This window comes from Octopus sinensis, linkage group LG16 (genome assembly GCF_006345805.1).
Source record: "Octopus sinensis linkage group LG16, ASM634580v1, whole genome shotgun sequence".
NCBI lineage: Eukaryota > Metazoa > Mollusca > Cephalopoda > Octopoda > Octopodidae > Octopus > Octopus sinensis.
Genome location: NC_043012.1, coordinates 52,937,134 through 52,959,633, shown reverse-complemented (window position 1 = coordinate 52,959,633; position 22,500 = coordinate 52,937,134). Strand labels below are relative to the sequence as shown.

General features: G+C 35.0%; 1 protein-coding gene across 4 annotated transcripts in view; it reads left to right on the top strand.

The window, feature by feature from the left end:
- LOC115220533 (conserved oligomeric Golgi complex subunit 1) overlaps window positions 1–22,500 on the top strand; it is a 264,126-nt gene that overhangs the window by 183,729 nt on the left and 57,897 nt on the right. For all 4 annotated transcript variants that reach the window (XM_036510123.1, XM_036510124.1, XM_036510122.1 and 1 more), the window contains exon 24: window positions 21,907–21,983. In XM_036510123.1, the coding sequence (XP_036366016.1) occupies window positions 21,907–21,983 (77 nt within the window). The remainder of the gene's footprint in view (window positions 1–21,906; window positions 21,984–22,500) is intronic.

The following is a 22,500-nucleotide window of genomic DNA, read 5'->3' as shown; positions in this document are numbered from 1 at the left end:
AAAAAAAAGAAAAGAAAGAAAAATAATGATAATGAAAAACAAAAATGCAAAATTTACCACTTTTATGAAGGGAGAAAAATTCTATCTCATATGTTGGAGGGAATTACATACTTGTTTTTTATTTTTTATACCAAAGTGATTTCCATCTTGGCCAAATACACAGGTTAATGGATACTAGAGTGCATCATATGATTGGTAGGTTGCATTTATCTCCTGAATTGTATTTCCTCTTCCTTGAATAATAGTATCTCTCTACCCGTACTCATCGCCTGTAGTAATTGCTGCTACTTCATTTGCACAGAGGCATTTTAACAGCCTCTGTGCTCAGCAATAGGCTTTTTGTCTGCATCGATATCTATCTTGTATTCAGTTGGTAGTGCAGATTCCAGTGCATACTTGAAACTTTTGTTGTAGCTGTTGTTTGCATGCAACATATCTTCCAGATCAAAGAATAAGTCTTCTTTCAAATTTGGAAGGTTAAATTACCATTGCAAAGCCTGCTCCTTGTAATTTGCCACAAAATATAGCTGTATAAGCTGAGGATTTTTGCCTTCAGTTGGCAACAAAGACCCAATACGATGGTATTAGTGACCTTGACCTTTAAAAGTTGGCTTCATGTTCCCTTCTCTTATAATATTGCTATCAAAGTAGCTCATTTGGAAAGTAGAATTATTATTTCTAATGCTTTTCAATAAGTGCATGCTCCATGGTGTATTTCCTAAAAGCAATACCTTCAAAGTATCTGGGGGTGTTCCAAACGTTGGTAAAACAACCATTCCTCCACCACAGCATGCAGTGGAGATCTTTCTTTACCATTTCTTTCCTTTAATACAAAATGCACTCTTTTGAGATTGCTCCAATATCAATCAATTTCTCTATAGAATAATGATGTTTTGGATCTTTCCAAGACCCCTTAAAAGGTGCAACTCTTTTGTCAAACATATTCAGCCTATCTTGATGGAGATGCTTACATCTTACCTGTGAGGATTGGTGAATTCTTGCAGCAACTGTTTCCTCTGAGTTTTTTTCTTTTTTTCATCTTCACTAACTTATTGCCTCATTGGCAAATCTTGCAGCTTGTCTTTGTCTCGCATCCTTTAAGCGTTTTTCTCTTTCCTTTTTAGACTCTTGGCTCCTGTAGATTGTATTTTGTTGACATAATTATTCTAACCGTTTTTCCCATGCCTATTGTGACTCATTGGCCCTGCACGTAGCAGCTCTCCTTTGGTCATTTTCATGTATTTTCTGTCGTTGTACAGAGGTCTCTAGTGACCTTACTGTGGCTACATCTACTCATCTTTGCTTCAGTGTAGGATACTGATCATCTACATCTACCCTGTTTCCTCTTGTAGAGAGTGAGAACATTTTTCTTGGAAACTTTTTTGAAAATTTAAATGAGGATTAAATGAAAAAAAATGAGTGAAAGTTACGTGAATATCTTCACAAGAGGGATTGAAATAAATGGCAATTGTGAAATGTTGCATGCATGCACACACACACACACACACACACACACACACAAATACATACAATATCAAACATCAGTGTCTCTTTCTCACCTGCTTTCCCCCTCTCTTTGTGCTGGCTTTCTTTTGCTTTCACCCATAGAACACACCTACAGTATCAAACATCAGCATCTCTCTTTCTCTCCCATTTTCCCTCTCTCTTTCAACTTCTATAGAAACTTGTCTTTCTCTGTTTCTTTCTCTCTTCTCTCTGTCTTTTTCTCTTTCTGTGTTTTTCTCACTCACACAACCTTCTCTCTCAGCCCTCTGTAATAGTTCCTCTCTTTTTTGTCCATATCTTTCTTTCACTCTTTCTAACTCACTCACTCACCCTTTTTACATTTCTCCCTCTATCGATTCTTCTCTCCCACACATTTTCAGTATCTGTCATGGCTCTATCTCTTGTCTCACATCTCCTTCTTTTCATCCTACCCTCTTGCTCATGCTGTCCTTAATGTGCAGACATATCTCAGAACATTGAGTACCCCAAGACTCATTCCCCATCATGCATTCCCCATTACTTATACATTTATTTCTTTATTGCCCATAGGAGGCTAAACGTAGAGGGGAAAAACAAGGACAGACAAAGGGTTTAAGTCTATTACATCAACCCCAGTGCGTAACTGGTACTTAATTAATCGACCCCGAAAGGATGAATGGCAAAGTCGACCTTGGTGGAGTTTGAACTCACAATGTAACGGCAGACGAAATACCTCTAAGCATTTCACCCAGGCCTGGTGTGCTAACGTTTCTGCCAGCTTGCCACCCCGTTGCTTATACATTTCTCCTATCACGTGTCTTTCTTTTCATAATTATTATTTGTTGCCTCCTACCCAGCAAAGAAGCTACCAGTCAAGCTGTGATGAAGGTCTGTGAAGTTCCTTTAATTGTGTCAAAGACATTATTACTTCTCCCATTGCTGGCACCATGAGAAAACACTCAGTTGTCTCTGCAAAGTGGTTGGTGTTAGGAAGGGCATAATGCTGTAGGAATCAAGCCAAATTTTTTTTTTAAATTGTAAGTCTCTTTGACCCTTCTAGGTGAAGAGCACACCTCAAATATGTGCTGACTTTTACTGAGGTGAAGTGTGCAACCCATGCCAGCATGAAAAACAGGTGTAAAACAATGAAGATATACACAACTACGTAGATATCTATATACACAAAAAAGCTCATAGATGCAAAACAAGGTGATAAAAGATTAGTACTCAAATACCAAAGGTAGAGTAATATACTTATTATTAAAGCCAAAGTCATCTTCATAAACTGTTGTTATTCAGTTTCATATTACTGTTTGTTGGACAGTTGTGATCGTACAAAAATCAAATTGATAGATTAATAAATGAGAACTTCTTAGCTGGTGTTAATTTTTTATTTTAGTATGCTCACAACTGTCTGGTGAACAGTAACATGAAACTCTGAGTAACAGTTTGTGGATATTTTTTCAGCTTTAATAAACTAGATGTTTGTATAAATAGATTGGTGAATGCTGCAATGATACTTTGTTTGCTGCTAATACCTGTTGAATGAAATGATTGCAAGTGCTTCATTTGTGCACACACATGGATGTATGCACACATACCACACACTTTCACTCCTTCTCTCTCCCCCTATTAAAATATGCTTTATTATACACAATATGCTGATTTATTAAAGAAGCACAAAGTATACAAATTAAATGCTTACACAGTCACTGAATCCTTAGATGGCGGCGCGTAGATAATCACATTATGGAAAGAGGTAAAAAGAAAGGCATAACACAACAGAGATAGATTGATATATAGATAGACAGATAGATAGAAAGAGAGAGAGAGAGATTAGTTTGTAGGTAGATAAATAGATAGATAGATAGGTTGACAGATTGATAGAGAGTGGTTAGATATAGTATGAACTAGATAAGCATGGAGATGAATAAATAGATAGATAAATAAATGAGAGCTTCCTAGCTTGGTGACATAAATCTTAGCTGGCATTAATCTCTATGTGTGTCTCTGTCTCTTCCTCTACGTGTTCATATACACTCTCACACATGTGCATATATATGCTTGCACGTATGTGTATGTGATTGTGTGTGTGTGTAATTCTGTTTGTATGTGCGTGTCTTAAATAAAGTTTACCTCTGAGCAAAATCTTATTTATGAATTTGGAAATCTCTTGTGCTTCGTTTGTGGAATTCTGATAGATCACCAGCCTTCTTTGCTCTATTATTTTGCCATTATGTAATTAATCTTCTATAGCGCTTCTTCCTACGTAGCATTGATGGAGCAATTTATGATTGCTTCGGTGTTCTTCTCGGCTACAAACCTGACCGGTTTGCAGAGTATTTTGCAAATAACTACTTCTCTGAAATTAGAGACAATTGGCAAGTTTGCAGTGAGCTGTACGCTAATTACACATCTTCATTGGTACTAATTAATGCGACAAGATGTCACAGCACCCTGATAAACAACATTGGATAAATGGCGGTCTCGTTCAATCAGGCTTCTCTTCTTTCCAGTAATGAGGTCTACTCTCCAACTTTATATCAATTACATACATACATATAAATATATACATACATAATATATATATATACATATATATATATATATATATATATATATATATGTGTGTGTGTGTAAAACACTTTGTGTGTATATGTGTTTGTGTATGTGTGCTTATGTGTATATGTGTAAGTTGTGCTTTTGTCTGTTTGTAATGGTTTATTTACAGATGTATAAAACTCTGCATTTCTCTGTGTGTGTGTGTAGACTTGTTTTATGCCGTATTGTTATTTAGTGGAGTTTGTTATTATGAGATCCAGGTTCAGTTTTGTGCGCTGCAGGATATTTTACATAATTTCTGGTGTTAGTCAAGATGGAATTTTAATAACAATGAATATTCCATTGTAGCGTTTTAACATTAGATTGAAACCACACCAGTATAAGAACTGTATTTTGTAACAATTAAACACTGCATGAGATTAATTAAAACTATTCCACTTTAATATGCATTTGAGAATTTACAAAAAAACACATTTTAGTTAAAATCTTGCAATAGAATTTGATAAAAGAAAATTGCAACATTTCTAATTTAAGAAAACAATTTTTTGTTTTTGTGTGTGATCCTAAGCACAAAGGATTTTCTTATCACAAATGTGACATGCATATTAATGGTAAATATGAAAATCAAAGACACAAGTATTTTCCCAAATCATTTGTCCCATAAAGCATGATACATATTTGCTCAAGATTACAAGGAAATTTCAAACAGCCTGTAGCTTCGTCTCTTTGGTAGCCTTGTTGCATTTTGGGGAGTTGTACTTTTTTCCCCTTTTATATTTGTACTTGTTTCAGCTATTGTGCTTTGGCCATCCTGGAGCACTGCAGTGAAGGGTTTAGTCAAACAAATCCAACCCCTGTACTTTTCTTTCTAAGTCTGGTACTTATTCTGTTGGTTGTTTTGCCCAACTGCTAAGTTACATGGATATAAACAAACCAACACTGGATGTAAAGTGGTTGGGAGACAAAACATAGACACACACACACACACACACACACACATTTATACATTTATATACAGCAGGTTTCTACTCAGTTCCCTTCTATCAATTTACTCACAAGGCATTGTTTGGCTTGAGGCTCTAAGGGAAGACACTTCACTAATGTATCACAAAGTGGAACTGAGCCTTAAAACCATAAAAAAACTTTCTTCCTTTCCGATTCTGTGTATATTCTTCTTTTATATATACACTGAAACAGTGAATTGACAGAATGATTAGAGTGCCTTTAGTAGAGTTCCTTGTGCAAGCATTCTGATAAGGCCATTGTTTTAATATAACTTTGTTGCTTCCCCCCACGAGTATCAAAAGCTCTAAAAAAATTTAAGGACCATTTGCATTACCCTTCTCCCTCTGAATAAATGCTTTAAAAATCTGGTAATATATATGTGGAATAAAGTGTAATTTTTCTTGTCTACTGTCCCATTTGATTTTCTGGTTTGGCATTAGGGTTTGCTCATAATGCATCTGGACTTGTATATCCAAACCATTTGTCTTTAAACTTGCTTCAAAAAAAAAAATCATGACAACAATAATAATGGTGCTATTTCAAAATATAGAAAAGAAAAGGCATCAACAAATAGGGCAGAATAATTATGAAGATGTCTCTCTTCGTTAGTTTATATCACAGGATAGAATCAGTGTTTCAAAACATCTTTAAACAAAGTTTCTTTGGTATTCCCTACGACCTTACTCAGACCCAAGGACGAAGGTATAATTTCTAATACCAAACCCTGCTATCTTCTTCACACTTTGAAACATGTTGAAGAGACAGTCAGCTAAGATAAACATCTGTCAGATACTTTTGGAAAAGCTACCATTTTTAAAATGGTCGTAGGTAGATAATATGAAATCATCTTTGGATGACCTAAGAATTGAGAAAACAGTGTTTGGAAGAAGTGATTGCAAAACGTGTTGATAAAGAAACAATACCTACAAAATGTCGTCATTAATGACAGTGTTGAGCTGAATAGTGAAGGGGGAAGATCTGAAGGTAATAGAGTTTTGTGGTAAGAATTTATATATTGAAGAATTACATGAATTAAGCACAGCAGATGATAGACTGATGTTTAAGACCTTACTATAGAACCTCTAGCACCACAAAAAATTTCCTCTGACCGAATTCCTCAGTAATAGTCTCACCAAGATTATGGAAATCATAGCCCAAGTTTACTGGGCACCACCCTGATCGGGAGCAGAATAACAAGACAATGAGAGATGTTCTAGACATGATACCCTGCTTAAGTCAATTGCTTCATGTGGGTAGACTCAAAAAAAGCTAGATGACATCAGATACATTCTTCAAAAAGCAACCAGTATATGAAGACTAACTACATTCCACAGCCTCATTCAGCCTGAATTTGGTTAAATTAATGGCAAGTACTCTGTTGTGTCTAGGGAAAGTCATTTTCTTTTTGTGCCTTATAATATAACACATTCACCGGTAAAATTTCCACTTTTTTCTTATTTTTATTTTCCTAAAATTTTTGTTGTGTCTTGCAACCTTTTCAATAAAAATAAGAAAAAAGTGGAAATTTTACTGGTGAGTGTGTTATATTATAAGGCACAAAAAGAAAATGACTCTCCCCAGACACAACAGAATATGCTTCAACACACGAACTCATATAAAGAATCTTGCAAACCAAATCCCAAAACGAAATAACGGCAAGTAGTCTTGTATTCTGGTGATTACAAATGATTAATTTAACCAGTGCTATAATTTTATAATGATTATAATCTTAATTAATCCCGGTTGTTGATTCTATCGTAACTTTAGGTCACATGGTATGAGCTTTTCTAAAGTTATCGAGTGCTTAGAAGGTGTGATAACGACTCTCTGGATTCTTCTGTCGTTTGCTGATGTCTGTCACACTTGCTTGTGTTTTTAACACTGATAGAAATAATCTGTAAAACTTATGATTCTATACAATATTATAATAATCTGGTATAGAACTGCATCATTTTGCTTAATGATATATCTTTTAGGAATGTATCCATACAGTCATGGTCTGGACAGTTCATTACATATATTTATGTGTTTGTTCACACACACACACACAACATACGTAAGTACATAAACAAAATTGTGTACTGGTTTGAGTGCCTTTTTTTTATGTATTCTGAGTACATTTCCAGGCCAAGTTCCCTTACTTGTATATTTTATATCCTTTATTTTCTTCATAGTTTGCGTCTTACTACCACTTTGTTCAAATTTCTCCAGAGATATCCTTCAGTAATAAATAAACATGTCCAATCTAATGTGTGTTTGACCGACACTAGTTCATTTACTTGTTTCCCATAAAAATTATGACAAGGACTAAGGGTTTCTGTTTTTATTTCATTTCTTTTTGGTGGTTTGTTTTTTGTTTTTCACAAGAACGAGAGAAAAAAAAATGTGAGATTTCTGCTTATCCCTCAGGGCACCGCTAATGGAAGAGATATAGAGAAGGGAACAAAAACAAAATACTCCTGTTGAGAATCCCAAACCTGGTTCTTGGAATGTATTGCTAAAGTATGGTTAGTTGCTACATGGATATACCAAATACACATAAAAAACAAAAAAAAGCAATATCAGTACAATAAACAAAATAAGAAAAATAAAAATGTTTCTTATAAAATCTCTATTGGAGTCTGGCATGTTTGCGTGTATATATGTGTGTGTATGTATGTGTATGTATGTGTATGTATCTGTATTTCTATATATGTATGTACATGAATATGTATATATATATATAGAGATAGATAGATATGTGTCTACTTGTATGTCTATATATATATATATATATATATATATATATATATGTATATATATATATATGTATATATATATATATATATATATATGTATGTATATATAGATATGTGTCTATATATATATATATATATATATATATATATATGTATATATATATATATATATTATATATGTATGTATATATAGATATGTGTCTAATATATATATATATATATAAATATGTATGTATATATAGATATGTGTCTATATATATATATATATATATATATATATAGATATGTGTCTATATATATATATATAGATATGTATGTATATATAGATATGTGTCTATATATATATATATATATATATATATACACATTTAACATTATTCATCGCTCCCAGCTAATCATGGTTTCTTATTTTGTGTTTCACACCTTTTTCTCTGCAGCATGTGAAGGGTTTTATTATTTTAGCAGACATCAAGGTTATTGGAAGCACTTTTGGTGCCATGCGTGTTTTCATATATTATTATCATCATCATCATCATTTCTTTTTCGTATGTATGTTTGTGCATGAATATGTTTGAACAGCTAAGTAACACTGTGTGTGTCTTTGTGTGCATGTGTTTAGGCATGTCTACCTGCTGATGTTTGTATTGGCATTGGTGTGTATATATATATATATATATATATATATATATGATATATAATATATAATCGCCTGTGTGTGGGTGTGTTCAACTCAGCCATATGCAAATACACACACAGACCGCACGTAAAAATGTGTCCTTGCTCAGATATGTATGTGTGATGAGATATGTGATATTATAGTTTTATTTGGTAATGTCTGTGTATACATGTCTATCTATTTCTTATATATTTTGAACATTCATAAAACTCTTCTCACTTTGACTGTGTCCTGTTTCTTTCTTTGATTGAGGAATAATATAAACACCTCTATACTTGTTTGACTCTTCAGCAGTTATTTTTTTCTTACATACACTCATATATGTATATAAACAAATGTATATTTGTGTGTGTATACATGTACATGCATATATGTATATACATGCATATATATGTGTGTGTGTGTGTGTGTGTGTGTATAGGCGCAGGATTGGCTGTGTGGTAAGTAGCCTGCTTACCAACCACATGGTTCCGGGTTTCAGTCCCACTGCGTAGCGCCTTGGGCAAGTGTCCTCTACTATAGCCTCGGGCTGACCAAAGCCTTGTGAGTGGATTTGGTAGACGGAAACTGAAAGAAGCCCATTGTATATGTATATATATATATGTGTGTGTGTTTCTGTGTCTGTCCCCCCAGCATTGCTTAACAACTGATGCTGGTGTGTTTACGTCCCTGTAACCTAGCAGTTCAGCAAAAGTGACCGATAGAATAAGTGCTAGGCTTACAAAGAATAAGTCCTGGGATCGATTTGCTCGACTAAAGGCGGTGCTCCAGCATGGCTGTAGTCAAATGACTGAAACAAGTAAAGAGTGCATTTGCCATGTGCAAATACACACACACACACACACACGCACACACTCACGCATGAGAAATACAAGGTGCAGTTCATGTCACTTGTTCTCTATGGATGTTGCTCTATATATCACATGCAGTAATACAGTCAAGTACATTAGTAACTACACCAATATATTCTGAGTAGACTGGATGATGATTCTGTACATGGAATTCTGGATTCAGCAGTAACAGTGATATAGAATCTAACTGTACACACAAGATGTACTTATATATATATATAAATTATAATATCAGGGTAACAAAAAATTTTAGAAATTTATACTACCAGTGGCCTAGCGTGTAGAAAAATTAGTCATAAATACAGTATACATTTAAACACATAAGAGGTATCTATCATGGGATACCTGGCACGCTAGAAGGAATAGCGTGTTAAAATGTACATTGTATTTATATATATATATATATATATATATATATATATATATATATATATATATATAACAGACTTTCTTGTCATTAGACGACATGTAAGGGTTCAACAAGTTTTTATCAAACAACCACACTGATAATTTGTTTATAGTGATCAAATGTTTGTGTACACATAAGTTCCCTCTCTCCATCAAATAGACATTACTTGTACAGTTGCAAGGGGCACCATATGTCAGATGATGAAATGATTGCAGAGCAACGTGGAATGAAGTGATTTGCTCAAGAACACAACACAACGCCTGGTCTGGGAGTTGAAACCACGATCTCGCAATCATGAGTGCAACACCTTAACCACTGAGCCATGCACCTCCACTATATACATATATATATCTCAATTATATATTTGTATTCTTTTTTTTTGTACTATGTTTCAGCCATTTGACTGTGGCCATGCTGCAGCACTGCCTTGAAGCGTCTTAGTTGAGCAAATTGACCCCAGGATTTATTCTTTGTAAGCCTAGTACTTAATCTATCTGTTCTTTTGTTGAACTGCTAAGTTACAGGGATGTAAACACACCAACATCGGTTGTCAAGCAATGGTTTGGGGACAAACACGGACATGCACAAATACACACACACACATATACGATGAGATTCTTTCAGTTTCTGTTTACAAGATCCACTCATATGGCTCTGGTTGGCCAAAGGCTACAGTAGAAGACACTTGCCCAAGACACATGCAGTGGGACTGAACCCGGAACCATGTGGTTGGGAAGCAAGTTTCTTACCACACAGCCATACCTGCGCCTATAGGCCTCTTTCAGCTTCCATCTACCAAAACCACTCACAAGGCTTTGGTCGACCCGAAGCTACAGTAGAAGACACTTGCCCACGTTGCCACACAACGGGTATGTTATTATTATAAATATTATTGTTATTCATCAGTAATAGAGGGTCACTGTCATTTTGAAGTTTCACAGACAATTACTTGCTATATAGAGGATTAATTACCAACAAAAATTCGAAGTCCTACCCATTCAATAAAATATGTAGTACTTACTCTCATGCTTCAGTAACTATTACTCATTGCTTTTAATCTTATTTCTTAAAAGCATGCACCTGACATTGTTTCCAAGAGAGATGTAAAAGTTCTGTCATTGGAATGTAGATAACAAAAGCAAGAAAAAAGCCTTGCATATTTTTCTTTTCCAGTTACAGATTATATTTGTAATATATGAATTAGTTATTTGATTTTATTTCCCGGAAACCCTAGCTTATCCAGATTGCCACTTAGGCATTTATTCACAAAATCAAATGTGCCAATTATGTGTGTGTATAGTCATCTAAGAACTCAGCAGTCAGAGTAAACTGGCAACCACATATATTTGTTATACTAGTCCTTTTAATAAGTAGCTTGTATCTTTATACAGTGCACATTAAATGATAAATATGTGTGGATGTGTTTTTATTTGTTCATTTTATCTCCTGTTTTTCATGCTACCATGAGGTAGATCAATACATATTATTGAGGGATGCCTAACTTTTCCGTAATCCATATCTGCTTTTCAAGCAAGGGAGTTTTCATTCTGTTCGTTAAGGTGAGACAGTGTCTCGTGACAACTTGCTGGGGCTGCCTGCTGGAGCCCAGCGGCAGGTATTTAAAGGGAAAAATTTGACAATTCAGTCAGTCACCGGCTGAAACTCGCTGACGATACATCGAAGAGGCCAGGGAACAGAAGAAAGAACCCAATACCAGAGCTGAAGACACCTCTGAAAGGGGGGGCCCCGCCACGTCAAAACGGTAGAGGAGTAGGGCTCGAAACCGGACGTGGTTCCTCCTGATGATGTCTTGAGCCAACTGGTTTCTATAAAGGAGCTGTTGTGGTAGCAGACCACGAAACACGGTTGTAATTCCTTACACAGCCAATGAATTGTCTTCTGTATGTGTTTTGACAACAAAATTTACTACTGTCTGCAACTATGTACATTTTCATGCAGCATTCAGAATTTAACCATTACATGCATACACCTGCGCATATGCAAGCACACACACACACAACCATGGATACAGATCTATGTGTCTACAGACAAGTGAGGATATTCAACAGATTATCATTGAATAGAAATTTGCTAGAATGCTCATAAACTTGTAGTTAATACCAATCAGAATACAAAGCATGGTAAACTATTTTGAAATGTCATCAACTGCTGGCAAATACACTTCTGGGTAGAAGTTTTTCAGATGACAGCATCCAAACACTTCCTGATACAGAATGTAAATTATGGAATGGATGATATTCCAGTAAATATTCATAAAAATATTGGTGATGTATTTCTGTGCAAAGAGCATTCAATAGATCTAATTTGTATTGAGGGCAATAAATTCACGAATTGTTTACAATTCTATAGTCTGCATGTGCATATGTGTGTGTGTTTATATATATATATATATATAGAGAGAGAGAGAGAGAGAGAGAAACACACACATACAAACATGACATTTTAATGTATTTAATTTAATGAATGCAGATGTTGTATAAGATTAACATTTATTTCTGTTCTTCTGATTTACATTGTGTTAAGCATAATTAGATGTTCTTTAATTAATGGTAAACCATTAAAACTACAAATATGCAAATTGGGCTTTCCATCATAGTGCTAGCATAATTCCTGACCCCTTGATGAATTTCTGATCTGTGTCATTGATTGGAGAAGGAAGCTGAGTATATCTCTTTTGAGGCTTGGTCAAGAAAGCATGGAACATTTTTAAGAGACTCTCACCCTTGGTCCATGCACTTCAGTCACATAGAAAGCATGTGTTTACATTTTTATTGAATCTACAATGAGTCTTTATAAGGTTTAAATTCATTTCCTTTCTTCTGACTTATGCTGTGTTGTGTATAAATAAATGATATGAAGGTGAGTTTATCAGAATTCATGTTCTCCACCTAAACTTGCATAGATTCTCATTTGCTGTTTTTATAAAATTCCTACTATGTTTATTAGGTGTTGTGTATCTGAGTTGGGATTTTGTAGCTGATGAAGCAGAATGATACAGAAATGCATGTAACCTACAATCCAATAATGTCACTCAGGACGCAATATAAGTTCTTTTAATGTAAGTCAAAGTGGAGAATTTTCTCCTGGGAATATTTCTGCAGTGAAAGGCTTTACTGCATCCAAATACATTCGAACGTACTAGACATTACATTACATGAATATGTGTGTATGTGTATGTAACTTGTTTCAGTTATTGAACTGTAGCCATACTGCTACACTTGCTTGAAACAGTTTAGTGGAATATATTGCCCCAAATACTTATGTTCTTTCTAAATCTATTACTTGTTCAATCTGTCTTGCCAAACTGCTTAGTTATGCAGAGGTAAACAAATCAACTTAGTTGTCAAGTGGTGATGTGGGACATGTGCAAAAACACACATACGCACATAGATGCATATATAATATATACGTACATACATATAAATATTTCAATTTCATCTACTAGATCAGTGTTATAAACGACACTTGCGCAAGGTGCTCTACATTAGGACTGAACCAGCAACCATGTGGTTGAGAAGCAAACTTCTTGCCACACTTGTGCCTATATACATATACATATATATATATATATATATATATATATTATATATATATATATATATATATATATATATATAGGCACAGGAGTGGCTGTGTGGTAAGTTTCTTGCTTACCAACCACATGGTTCCATGTTCAATCCCACTGTGTGTCACTTTGGGCAAGTGTCTTCTACTATAGCCTTGGGCTGACCAAAGCTTTGTGAGTGGATTTCGCAGACGGAAACTGAAAGAAGCCCATCGTGTATACATATGTATATATGTGTGTGTATGTGTCTGTGTTTGACCCCCACCATCGCTTGACAACCGATGTTGGTGTGTTCACGTCCCTGTAACCTAGCAGTTTGGCAAAAGACCGATAGAATAAGTACTAAGCTTACAAAGAATAAGTACTGGGGTTGATTTGTTCGACTAAAGGCGGTGCTCCAGCATGGCCACAGTCAAATGACTGAAACAAATAAAAGAATATATGTATATATATGTATTTTGTTTTCTTAATGTTTAGCCGAAGTAACAGAGTGACTCAAAGCCTGAAAGTTTCATATGTTCGTTCTTACCAAACTCCATGAAACTCTCAGATCTTGAGTCACTGTTACTTCTGCTAAAAATTAATAAAAATATACATATACTTGTATTCTGAGTTCTATTTTTCCTGTTTGCATCAACATACGTATATATATATATAAATCTATCTACACACACAAACATACACACACATATATATGTGTATTATATATTATAATACATACATGTATGTGCATGTTTGTCTGTGTGTGTGTGTGTGCATATATATAGAGAAAGATAGATATACATACATGCACACATTTTACATATGTAATACACATATACACACACATATATTTGCTCATGTATATTATCTGCAGTTGACATAAATTTTTAGGCTAACATGAACACACATTCTCTCTCTCAAAAGATATTTGGTATTTACAGAGGTTGGGCATTTCTCAGCAGAAACCTCAACTTTCTTGTAGGACCATGGCGTTACTTTTCATTTCCTTTTTCTTTATTCATTCCTTTGGTATTTTTTTTTTAGGGGGCCACCTATGACCTTCTGGAATCTTCTTATAGATCAAGCTGAGTTTGAAAAGTAATGCAAAAATAACTTCAGAAACCCTCCAAAATATACACAAATATATTACTATTAAAAAAAAAAAAACTGAAAAAAAAAGAACAAAATCAAATCAAATCAAATCTCGTATGATCTGAGGGCCAAAATCGTATTGCTTTGCTATTTGTTAAAAACATTAACATCATACTAGACATGAAAACAACAACAAGCATAATAATAATAATAATAATAATAATAATAATAATAATAATAATATCAATAATAATATAGATAAACAAATATAAAAGCAAAAACGAAATAAACCCCAAAATGTTGAGAATTAATAATAACAATCATAAAAAAAATTAGTTAACATTCTATAAACCTGGTTCAGACACGTAAGTGAGTTATGATGAAGAAATATATAGAAATTCATCTTTTAGAGTTATTATTATTATTATTATTTTCTTCGTATATAAATATATATATATATATATGTGTATATATATAAAACCATTACTTTTCATATGATTTAATTATTATTATTATTATTATTATTATTATTATTATTGTTATCATTTTCTTTATATATATAACCATTACTTTTCATAGCATTTAATTATTATCATTATTATTGTTATTATCGTTATTATTATTAGTTATTTTTATTATTATACCATTATTATTGTTGTTATTTGTTTTTTTGTTTTTTATTTTTATTTTTGTTTATTATTTATTTTTTTTGCAAAATCTTATTTCTGATATCTTGGGAGGCAAAGACTGTTTTCAAAGATTATTTTTCTGTTCCTTATCTGAATGTCTCTAGGTTGTGTATGTATGTGCGTGTGCATGTGTCTGCGTCTGTGTGAGTGTATGCGAGTGTGTTTTCTTCTATATTTTATTTTTGTTGTTGATATTTTTACTCATTCCCCCCCCCCCCCCCCCACCCCCACCCCACCTCTTTTCTCTTCTTCTTGTTTCTCAGTAATTTCACTGTGATAATGTTCATCTGTTAAAAACAGTTTACTAAGTACTGTTTACTAGATTCACAATAACAACCGGCCCTGTGGTTAAGCTGCCAACACTGGTCATCATTTGTCTCGGGTTTCACGGTTCGTGTCATGTTCTTGGCATTATGGTGTGTGTGGTTTTCGAAAAAAATAAAGCACAGTAAACATTGTATATTACTTTGCCTCATTCTGTCTCGTTGTTGGACCCTTAACCCTTTTGTTACCATCCCAGCTGAAACCAGCTCTGGCTCTGAGTACAAAAGTCTTGTTTTTATAAGTTTTGAATTAAAATCTTCCACCAAACCTTTGTCACAATTTATGTTTCTAACACTAGCTTAATGATTACTAAGTTAATTTACTAAATTCTTTGTTATATTTAAGATAATTGAAAGAAACACAGAGCATCTCAAAATAAATACAGTAACAAAAGGGTTAAGACACTTGGTGTCATCTTGATTGATTGCTTTGAATTAATCATGCATCATGTCATGGCTTTGGGGGTTTCAATGATGCTATTGTTTACTTTTAGAATGACATGATGGGGTCGGTGCAAGAGGTCGGATCTGGCAAGTTTGAACATAAAACAGGTAGAATACTTGGGTGGGATATGACTGGTTTGAATGCTGAAGTGTTAAGGCCTTGTTTTGAATGCCTGTCATCATGGAGATATATAAGAACCCTCGATTAGTTCATCTTTTAATTTTTTGCTTACCTCATTGTTAGTTATCACACCACCTCAATTCAGCTACTGTTAGTACCTCACTTGGATTTTGTTTTAGAAATTAGCCTAGGCTGACTCCCTCCCCTATGTAGCGTCTTGGGTAAATATCTTTGTCAAAACATTGGGTTACACAAAGCCCTGTGTCTAAAATAGTTTAGACAGAAACCATATGGATTCCTGTGTTTGAGTATTATGTTATGAACACACATGTCTGTGAAACATGCAGCAACTTCACATGTTAATTAAAGGAGTAGATCATTGAGTTGTTCAAACATGTTGAGGAGCATCCATCATGGTGTTGTTAGTACCCCAAAACTAGTGTCAGTACCTTCTTGGCAGTGTTTTTTTTTTTCATAAGGCTTCAACAGAGGTTGTTGTTGTTAATGTCACTGCACTGTGATAATACTCGGGCCAGTACTAAATAAGATGCACCCATACAGGCACCACATAAAAGCACCCAGTAGACTCTGTAAAGTGGTTGGCATTGGAAATGGCATTCAGCCATAGAAATCATGCCAAAACAGATGACAGGTGCATGGTGCAGCCCTCTGGCTGGCCAGCTTCTCATCAATTCCACCCCATCCATCCCATGTCAGCATGGGAAAAACATGTTAAATGATGATATGATGATGACTAGAAGGAATGTACGGACATTAGTTTAGAGGTACCCACTAGACTAGTACTTTCAGAATCTTGATGTAGTGTTGTTAGTATTTCAACGCTAGCACTGTCACTACCTTACTGTTCTTTTGGCATTGGTACTTCACCAGCAAGTACTGTTACTACCTTACTATTGTTGTTGCTACTTCAACACTGTCAGTGCCTCAATGAAGTTCAGTTGGTTTTTCAACACCACAAGTGACAACAAAACACTTGACTCTGTCAGTCATGAATGACCATGACTTAGAGGTTCCCCTTTGGGGTACAAGTCTGGGTGGAATGTTGCCTCACTGGCGAATGCACAACCTAGGATTGTTTATTTTATGGAAGACCAGCAGTCGACCATGCATTCCAGCCTCCCCTTTCCACTCCACCGATGCTATCCAAGAGAAAGTCAAAGGCCGATACAGCTTGGCACCAGTGACGTCGCAACTCATGTCTACAGCTGAGTGAACTGGAGCAATGTGAAATAAAGTGTCTTGCTCAAGAACACAACATGCAGCCCAGTCCAGGAATCGAACTCACAACCTCACAATCGTAAGCTTGACACTCTAACCACTGAGTCATGCACCTTCACAAGTGACAGTACCTCACTGTCATTGCACCATTATTGTCCAGTTCACATTACCGGAACTTTCAGTATGTCTACCTTGATGTGGCTATTCTAATATTAATTTTCTAAATACAGTATTTTAGTACTTTCAGTACCTCTTGCCTGGTTCCACTGTTTGGTTATTAATATCATCAGCCCAGTACTGTACTCGCTACTGGGATTCTAGAAACTGACTATATATAATATTCCACCCTCATATCAGGACCTGATTACCTGGCTTTTAATGTTGTTAGTATCACACTACTCACTATGTACTTTATTTTCTATAACACCAGTACTTTACCATCAGTTGTTCTCACTACCTAACTTTCTTACTATTTGACGTTTCAAGTTGACAATGTAACCCCTATGAAGTCAATCAACTAGCTTGAAACAACAGCCAAGTCTGTCTCAAAATACACATCTACATCTTAAAGGAATTGTATGCATAGGATAGTTTAGTCTCAGTTACAGTCTGTGAATTAAAAAAAAAAAACTGTCATGAACATAGGCCCTCTTCATCAAGGCTAAGTTGGAGTGAAGCAGCAACAATTACTAGCCAATGAGGGCACCTCTACATAGTTGCATGATCTGCTGGAAATAGCTGTGAAATTTCAGTCAAGGCAAACTCTGCCTTTTTGAAAAATAAGTTGAAGGGTTTATTGCACAGTGTAGCCATAGATACACTCTGGTTGAAAAATCTTGTCTCAGCTACAGTGACTTTAATTATAGGTCTGCTTGTTGTTAGAGTTTACTAAGCACTGTGGTAGCAGCAGCAGCAGCAATAACAACACTGCTGTTATCTCCAAACTTCTAATATGCAGGGTTGTTAGCCAACATGGCCTTAGTGGAGCTACATTTTACTTTGAGCCTATGAAGGAGCCTCTCTGTGGTAGTTCAATATGTTGGAGATAACAGCTACATCTCCTTCGGTCACACTTTAAAAAACCAGGAAAGGTCACGTTAGATAATGTGAGTGTAGATATATTATACCTCAAAAACAAAAAAAAAAACAAAGAAAATGCAGCCAAAAACAAATAAAGACATGACAGTCAAAATTGGAATGTCTCATGATGATCAGCCGTTTGTTTGATGTCAAGGGCTGATCCAGAGAAATGGCAGTGAAGGGGTCGAGATGGGGCTAAGCTGTAGCACCAACAACAACAACTACAACACATTCTACGTTACTAAATGTCTCCTTATTAAAATACGTTAAATAGTTCCAAGAGTTTTCTGTAAACACTGTCTGATTCAATGAAAATAAGTCGGTTTGCTTTGTTTTTGCTTGTCTTTCTTTTCTTTTTTAGCGTTTTTTTTTTGTTTTTGCTTGTCTTTCTTTTCTTTTATGTTTTTACGTAACATTTTCTTGACATTTACGTAAGTTACTTCATTCGGTTCCAACCAACCAACCATCCATCCAACCATCCATCCATCCATCCAACCAGCCAGCCAGCATCCTCCCACCATTGTTATATTTTATTTCATTTTTCATTTTCATTTTTATTTCATTGTTTCTTCTCTGTTTTTTTTTGGGGTTTTTTTTTTCAATTTCTCTTTTGTTTTATTTCGATGTAATAATACAAAAGGTAATTGTAGTAATTTCCTCTTTTATCCCTCATTGCAATTCAATCATGCTCTTTCCACTCTCTCATAGGTCAAATTTTACTTTAATGTCACAAAAATTGCATTTTGTCTCTTTCACTTACATCTGTTTGTTTTCCTCCGAAGCAAAAACTTGTCTTCCTCTCTTTTTGCTTCACTTTTCTTTTTCCTTCTTCATTTTCACTGTACAACTTCTTTCCAAGATTTTCTTTTGTCTTTGTCAATGTTCATTTTTGTTCAAATCTATTGTTATCATTATTGTTATTATTACTATTACCACTACTTCTGCTGCTGCTGCTGCTATTATTATTATTGTTGTTGTTGTTGTTGTTGTTGTTGTTGTTGTTGTTGTTGTCGTCGTCGTCGTCGTCGTCGTCGTCGTCGTCGTCGTCGTCGTCGTCGTCGTCGTCGTTGTTGTTGTCATTATTATTATCATTATTATTATTATCATTATTATTATCATTATTATTATCATTATTATTGTTGTTATTATTATTATTGTTATTATTATTATTATTGTTGTTGTTATTGTTATTATTATTATTATTATTATTATTATTATTATTATTATTATTGTTATTATTATTATTATTATTATTAAGGCGGTGAGCTGACAGCACTGCTAGAACATTGGGGAAAAAATGCTTTGTAGTATTTCTTGACTCATTCCATTCAGAGTTTGAATTCTGTTGTGGTTGACTTTGCCTCTCATGCTTTCAGGATGAATAAAATTATAAAATAGTGTACCATTGGAAAACTGGGGCTGATGTAATTGATTAATCCCCACCACTAGATTTTCACACCTTGTGCCTATAGTACAAAGGATTATCATTATTATTATCATTATCCTCATTCTTCTTCTTCTTCTTCTTCTTCTTCTTCTTCTTCTTTTATTATTATTATTATTATTAAGGTGACAAGCTGGCAGAATTGTTAGCATGCTGGGCGAAATGCATAGTGGTATTTCGTCTACTGCTACATTCTGAGTTCAAATTCCACTGAAATCAACTTTGCCTTTCATTCTTTCAGCGTCGATAAATTCAGTACCAGTGAAACACTGGTGTCAATATGATTGACTTATCCCCTCCCACCAAATTTCAGACCTTGTTCCTAAAGTAGAAAGGATTATTATTATTATTATTATTATTATTATTATTAGTATTATTATTGAGGTGGCGAGCTGACACCACTGCTCCTTCTAACTCATTTTGAGCTGAGTTCAAATTCCACAGACTTCGACTTTACCTTTCATCCTTTTGGGAGGGGGTCAATAAAATAAAGTACAAATGAAGTGCTAAGGCTGATGCAAATGGCTGTCCCCCTCCCCTTAAAATTGCTGGCCTCGTGCCAAAATTTAAAACAATCATGTATATATACTTTTTTACACTTTTAGTTATTTCAGTCATTTGACTGTGGCCATGCTGGAGCACCGTCATTAGTTGAGCAAATCAACCTCAGGACTTATTTTTTTGTAAGCCTAGTACTTATTGTATCGGTCTCTTTTGCCAAACTGCTAAGTTACGGGGACGTAAACACACCAGCATCAGTTGTCAAGTGATGCTGGAGGGACAAACACAGACACACAAACACACACACACACACATATATATACATATACATAACGGGCTTCTTCCAGTTTCTGTCTACCAAACCCACTCACAAGGCTTTGGTTTGCCCAAGGCTATAATTGAAAACACTTGCCCAAGGTGCCATGCAGTGGGACGGAACCCGGAACCATGTGTTTGGTAAGCAAGTTACTTAACACACAGCCGCTCCTGCGCCTATATATATATATATATATATATATATATATATATAATGATAGATTTGTTGCTGATAATTAATTCTTATTATTCAAAATCTCCATTTTCTTCTTTTTCCTTTGCATGAATATAAACTATGGTTTATATACAAACCTATTATTTTAAGGAACTATATTCCCCCCTAAATATTTGGTATTGAACCAGAATTTCCTTGGATGACACCATCCCTTCATGAGGCTAATGTAATCTCTAACTGAATTGTATACACACACACACATGCACACACACACATACACACACACATGCAAACACATTATTTCATAGTCACAAGATTTAAATGGGAACTACTGTAAGTTTCATGTTTGGATAATATGCAGTGTGCTATAAAAATCTGTCCAAATACTGTACTAGTAGCTTACACTTATATCTTGTGTTTATTAAGTGTAAGGTATCTTTGCTTGATGGGGCACTTTTTTATCTTACCAATATACTACACATTAACATACACACACACACACTTAGTAGTGTAGACAACATATAAATTGTTTGATTGCTGCCTGGTGGGTTATTATTGCATATCTATTACAGGTGTTTCGGATCCAAGATTCTACATCTCTTCCTTAATTTAGCTGGTTTATTTCATCATCTTTCTGACACTGCTGTCAACTGGTCCTTTGGCAGACTTCAGTTTGTTCCAGGCATTCAGACAAGATCTTCATTTCACTCTGCATCTACATATAAACTGCATATATTGATATGTAGTTGTTTAAGCTATTAATTGGTCATCAATGTGTCCATAGTTGATGAGCCTGCAAACACCTTGGGCATTACTCCTATTCTCCTCACCAAACTTACAAAGTAAGGAATAAGCTGAAGGCAAAGACCACTCAGTTCTACAATGTGAGGATAACATCCACTTTTCCTCTTACAAGATTCAAAGGCCTGGGAGCAAAAACATTCATGGGCAATGGGCTTCTGTTTCAGGCTACACCATGAAATAAGTTGACAAACATTTCCTGGGGAAATTACCAGGAATAGACTAGCTTTCTATCCCATTTATCGACAGTCTGATTTATTGCTTCATTATCCATCTGTCTGTCTAATACAGTTACCAGAATTGAATTCCAGTCTTGTGGATAATAGAAAGAAAAGGAATTTTATATTTTCTTTGTTTTTATTTTTTTCTTTTGTTTTATTATTTCCAGGCATCACCATTTGTACAGAATCTACTCTATGCAACATGCCTGGAGATTAACCGAGTGTTTGGTCATGTGATGAAAAGGTAAGCTACCCTATTTTTGCATCTTGTGTCTCATCAGTTTGCTTGTAATGTTTTGCATAACAGCAACATATTCCAAAAGATAGACATTTAACAATTCTACATAGATTAAGTCACCAACACTCTATAACCACTGGCAGATGGATACACACACACTCTCTGTCTGTCTGTTTGTCTGACACACTTTCTCTCTCTCTTTATCACTACTACTATGGCCTTTGGTCTGGCTTTTGCAGAACAAGCTAACTTTACTCTACCCTCCTGTTTCTTCAGCGACCCCACACTGTATCTAGTCCTTCCTTCCTACAACAATACCCTACTGGAATTCTTTACCTGCCCACGTTTTTCCTGCAGGAATTGATCTATGAGCGTTCGAGCTAATATGAGCATGTGATAATTCCAAGTCTGTCAGTGATGTTCCACTAGCTTGCAGCATGCATTGGGAAGACTTTCTTGAGTGGACCATTGTCTCAGTCTTCACAACACTTATTCTCACCCATGCTTTGCAATACTCAGAAGT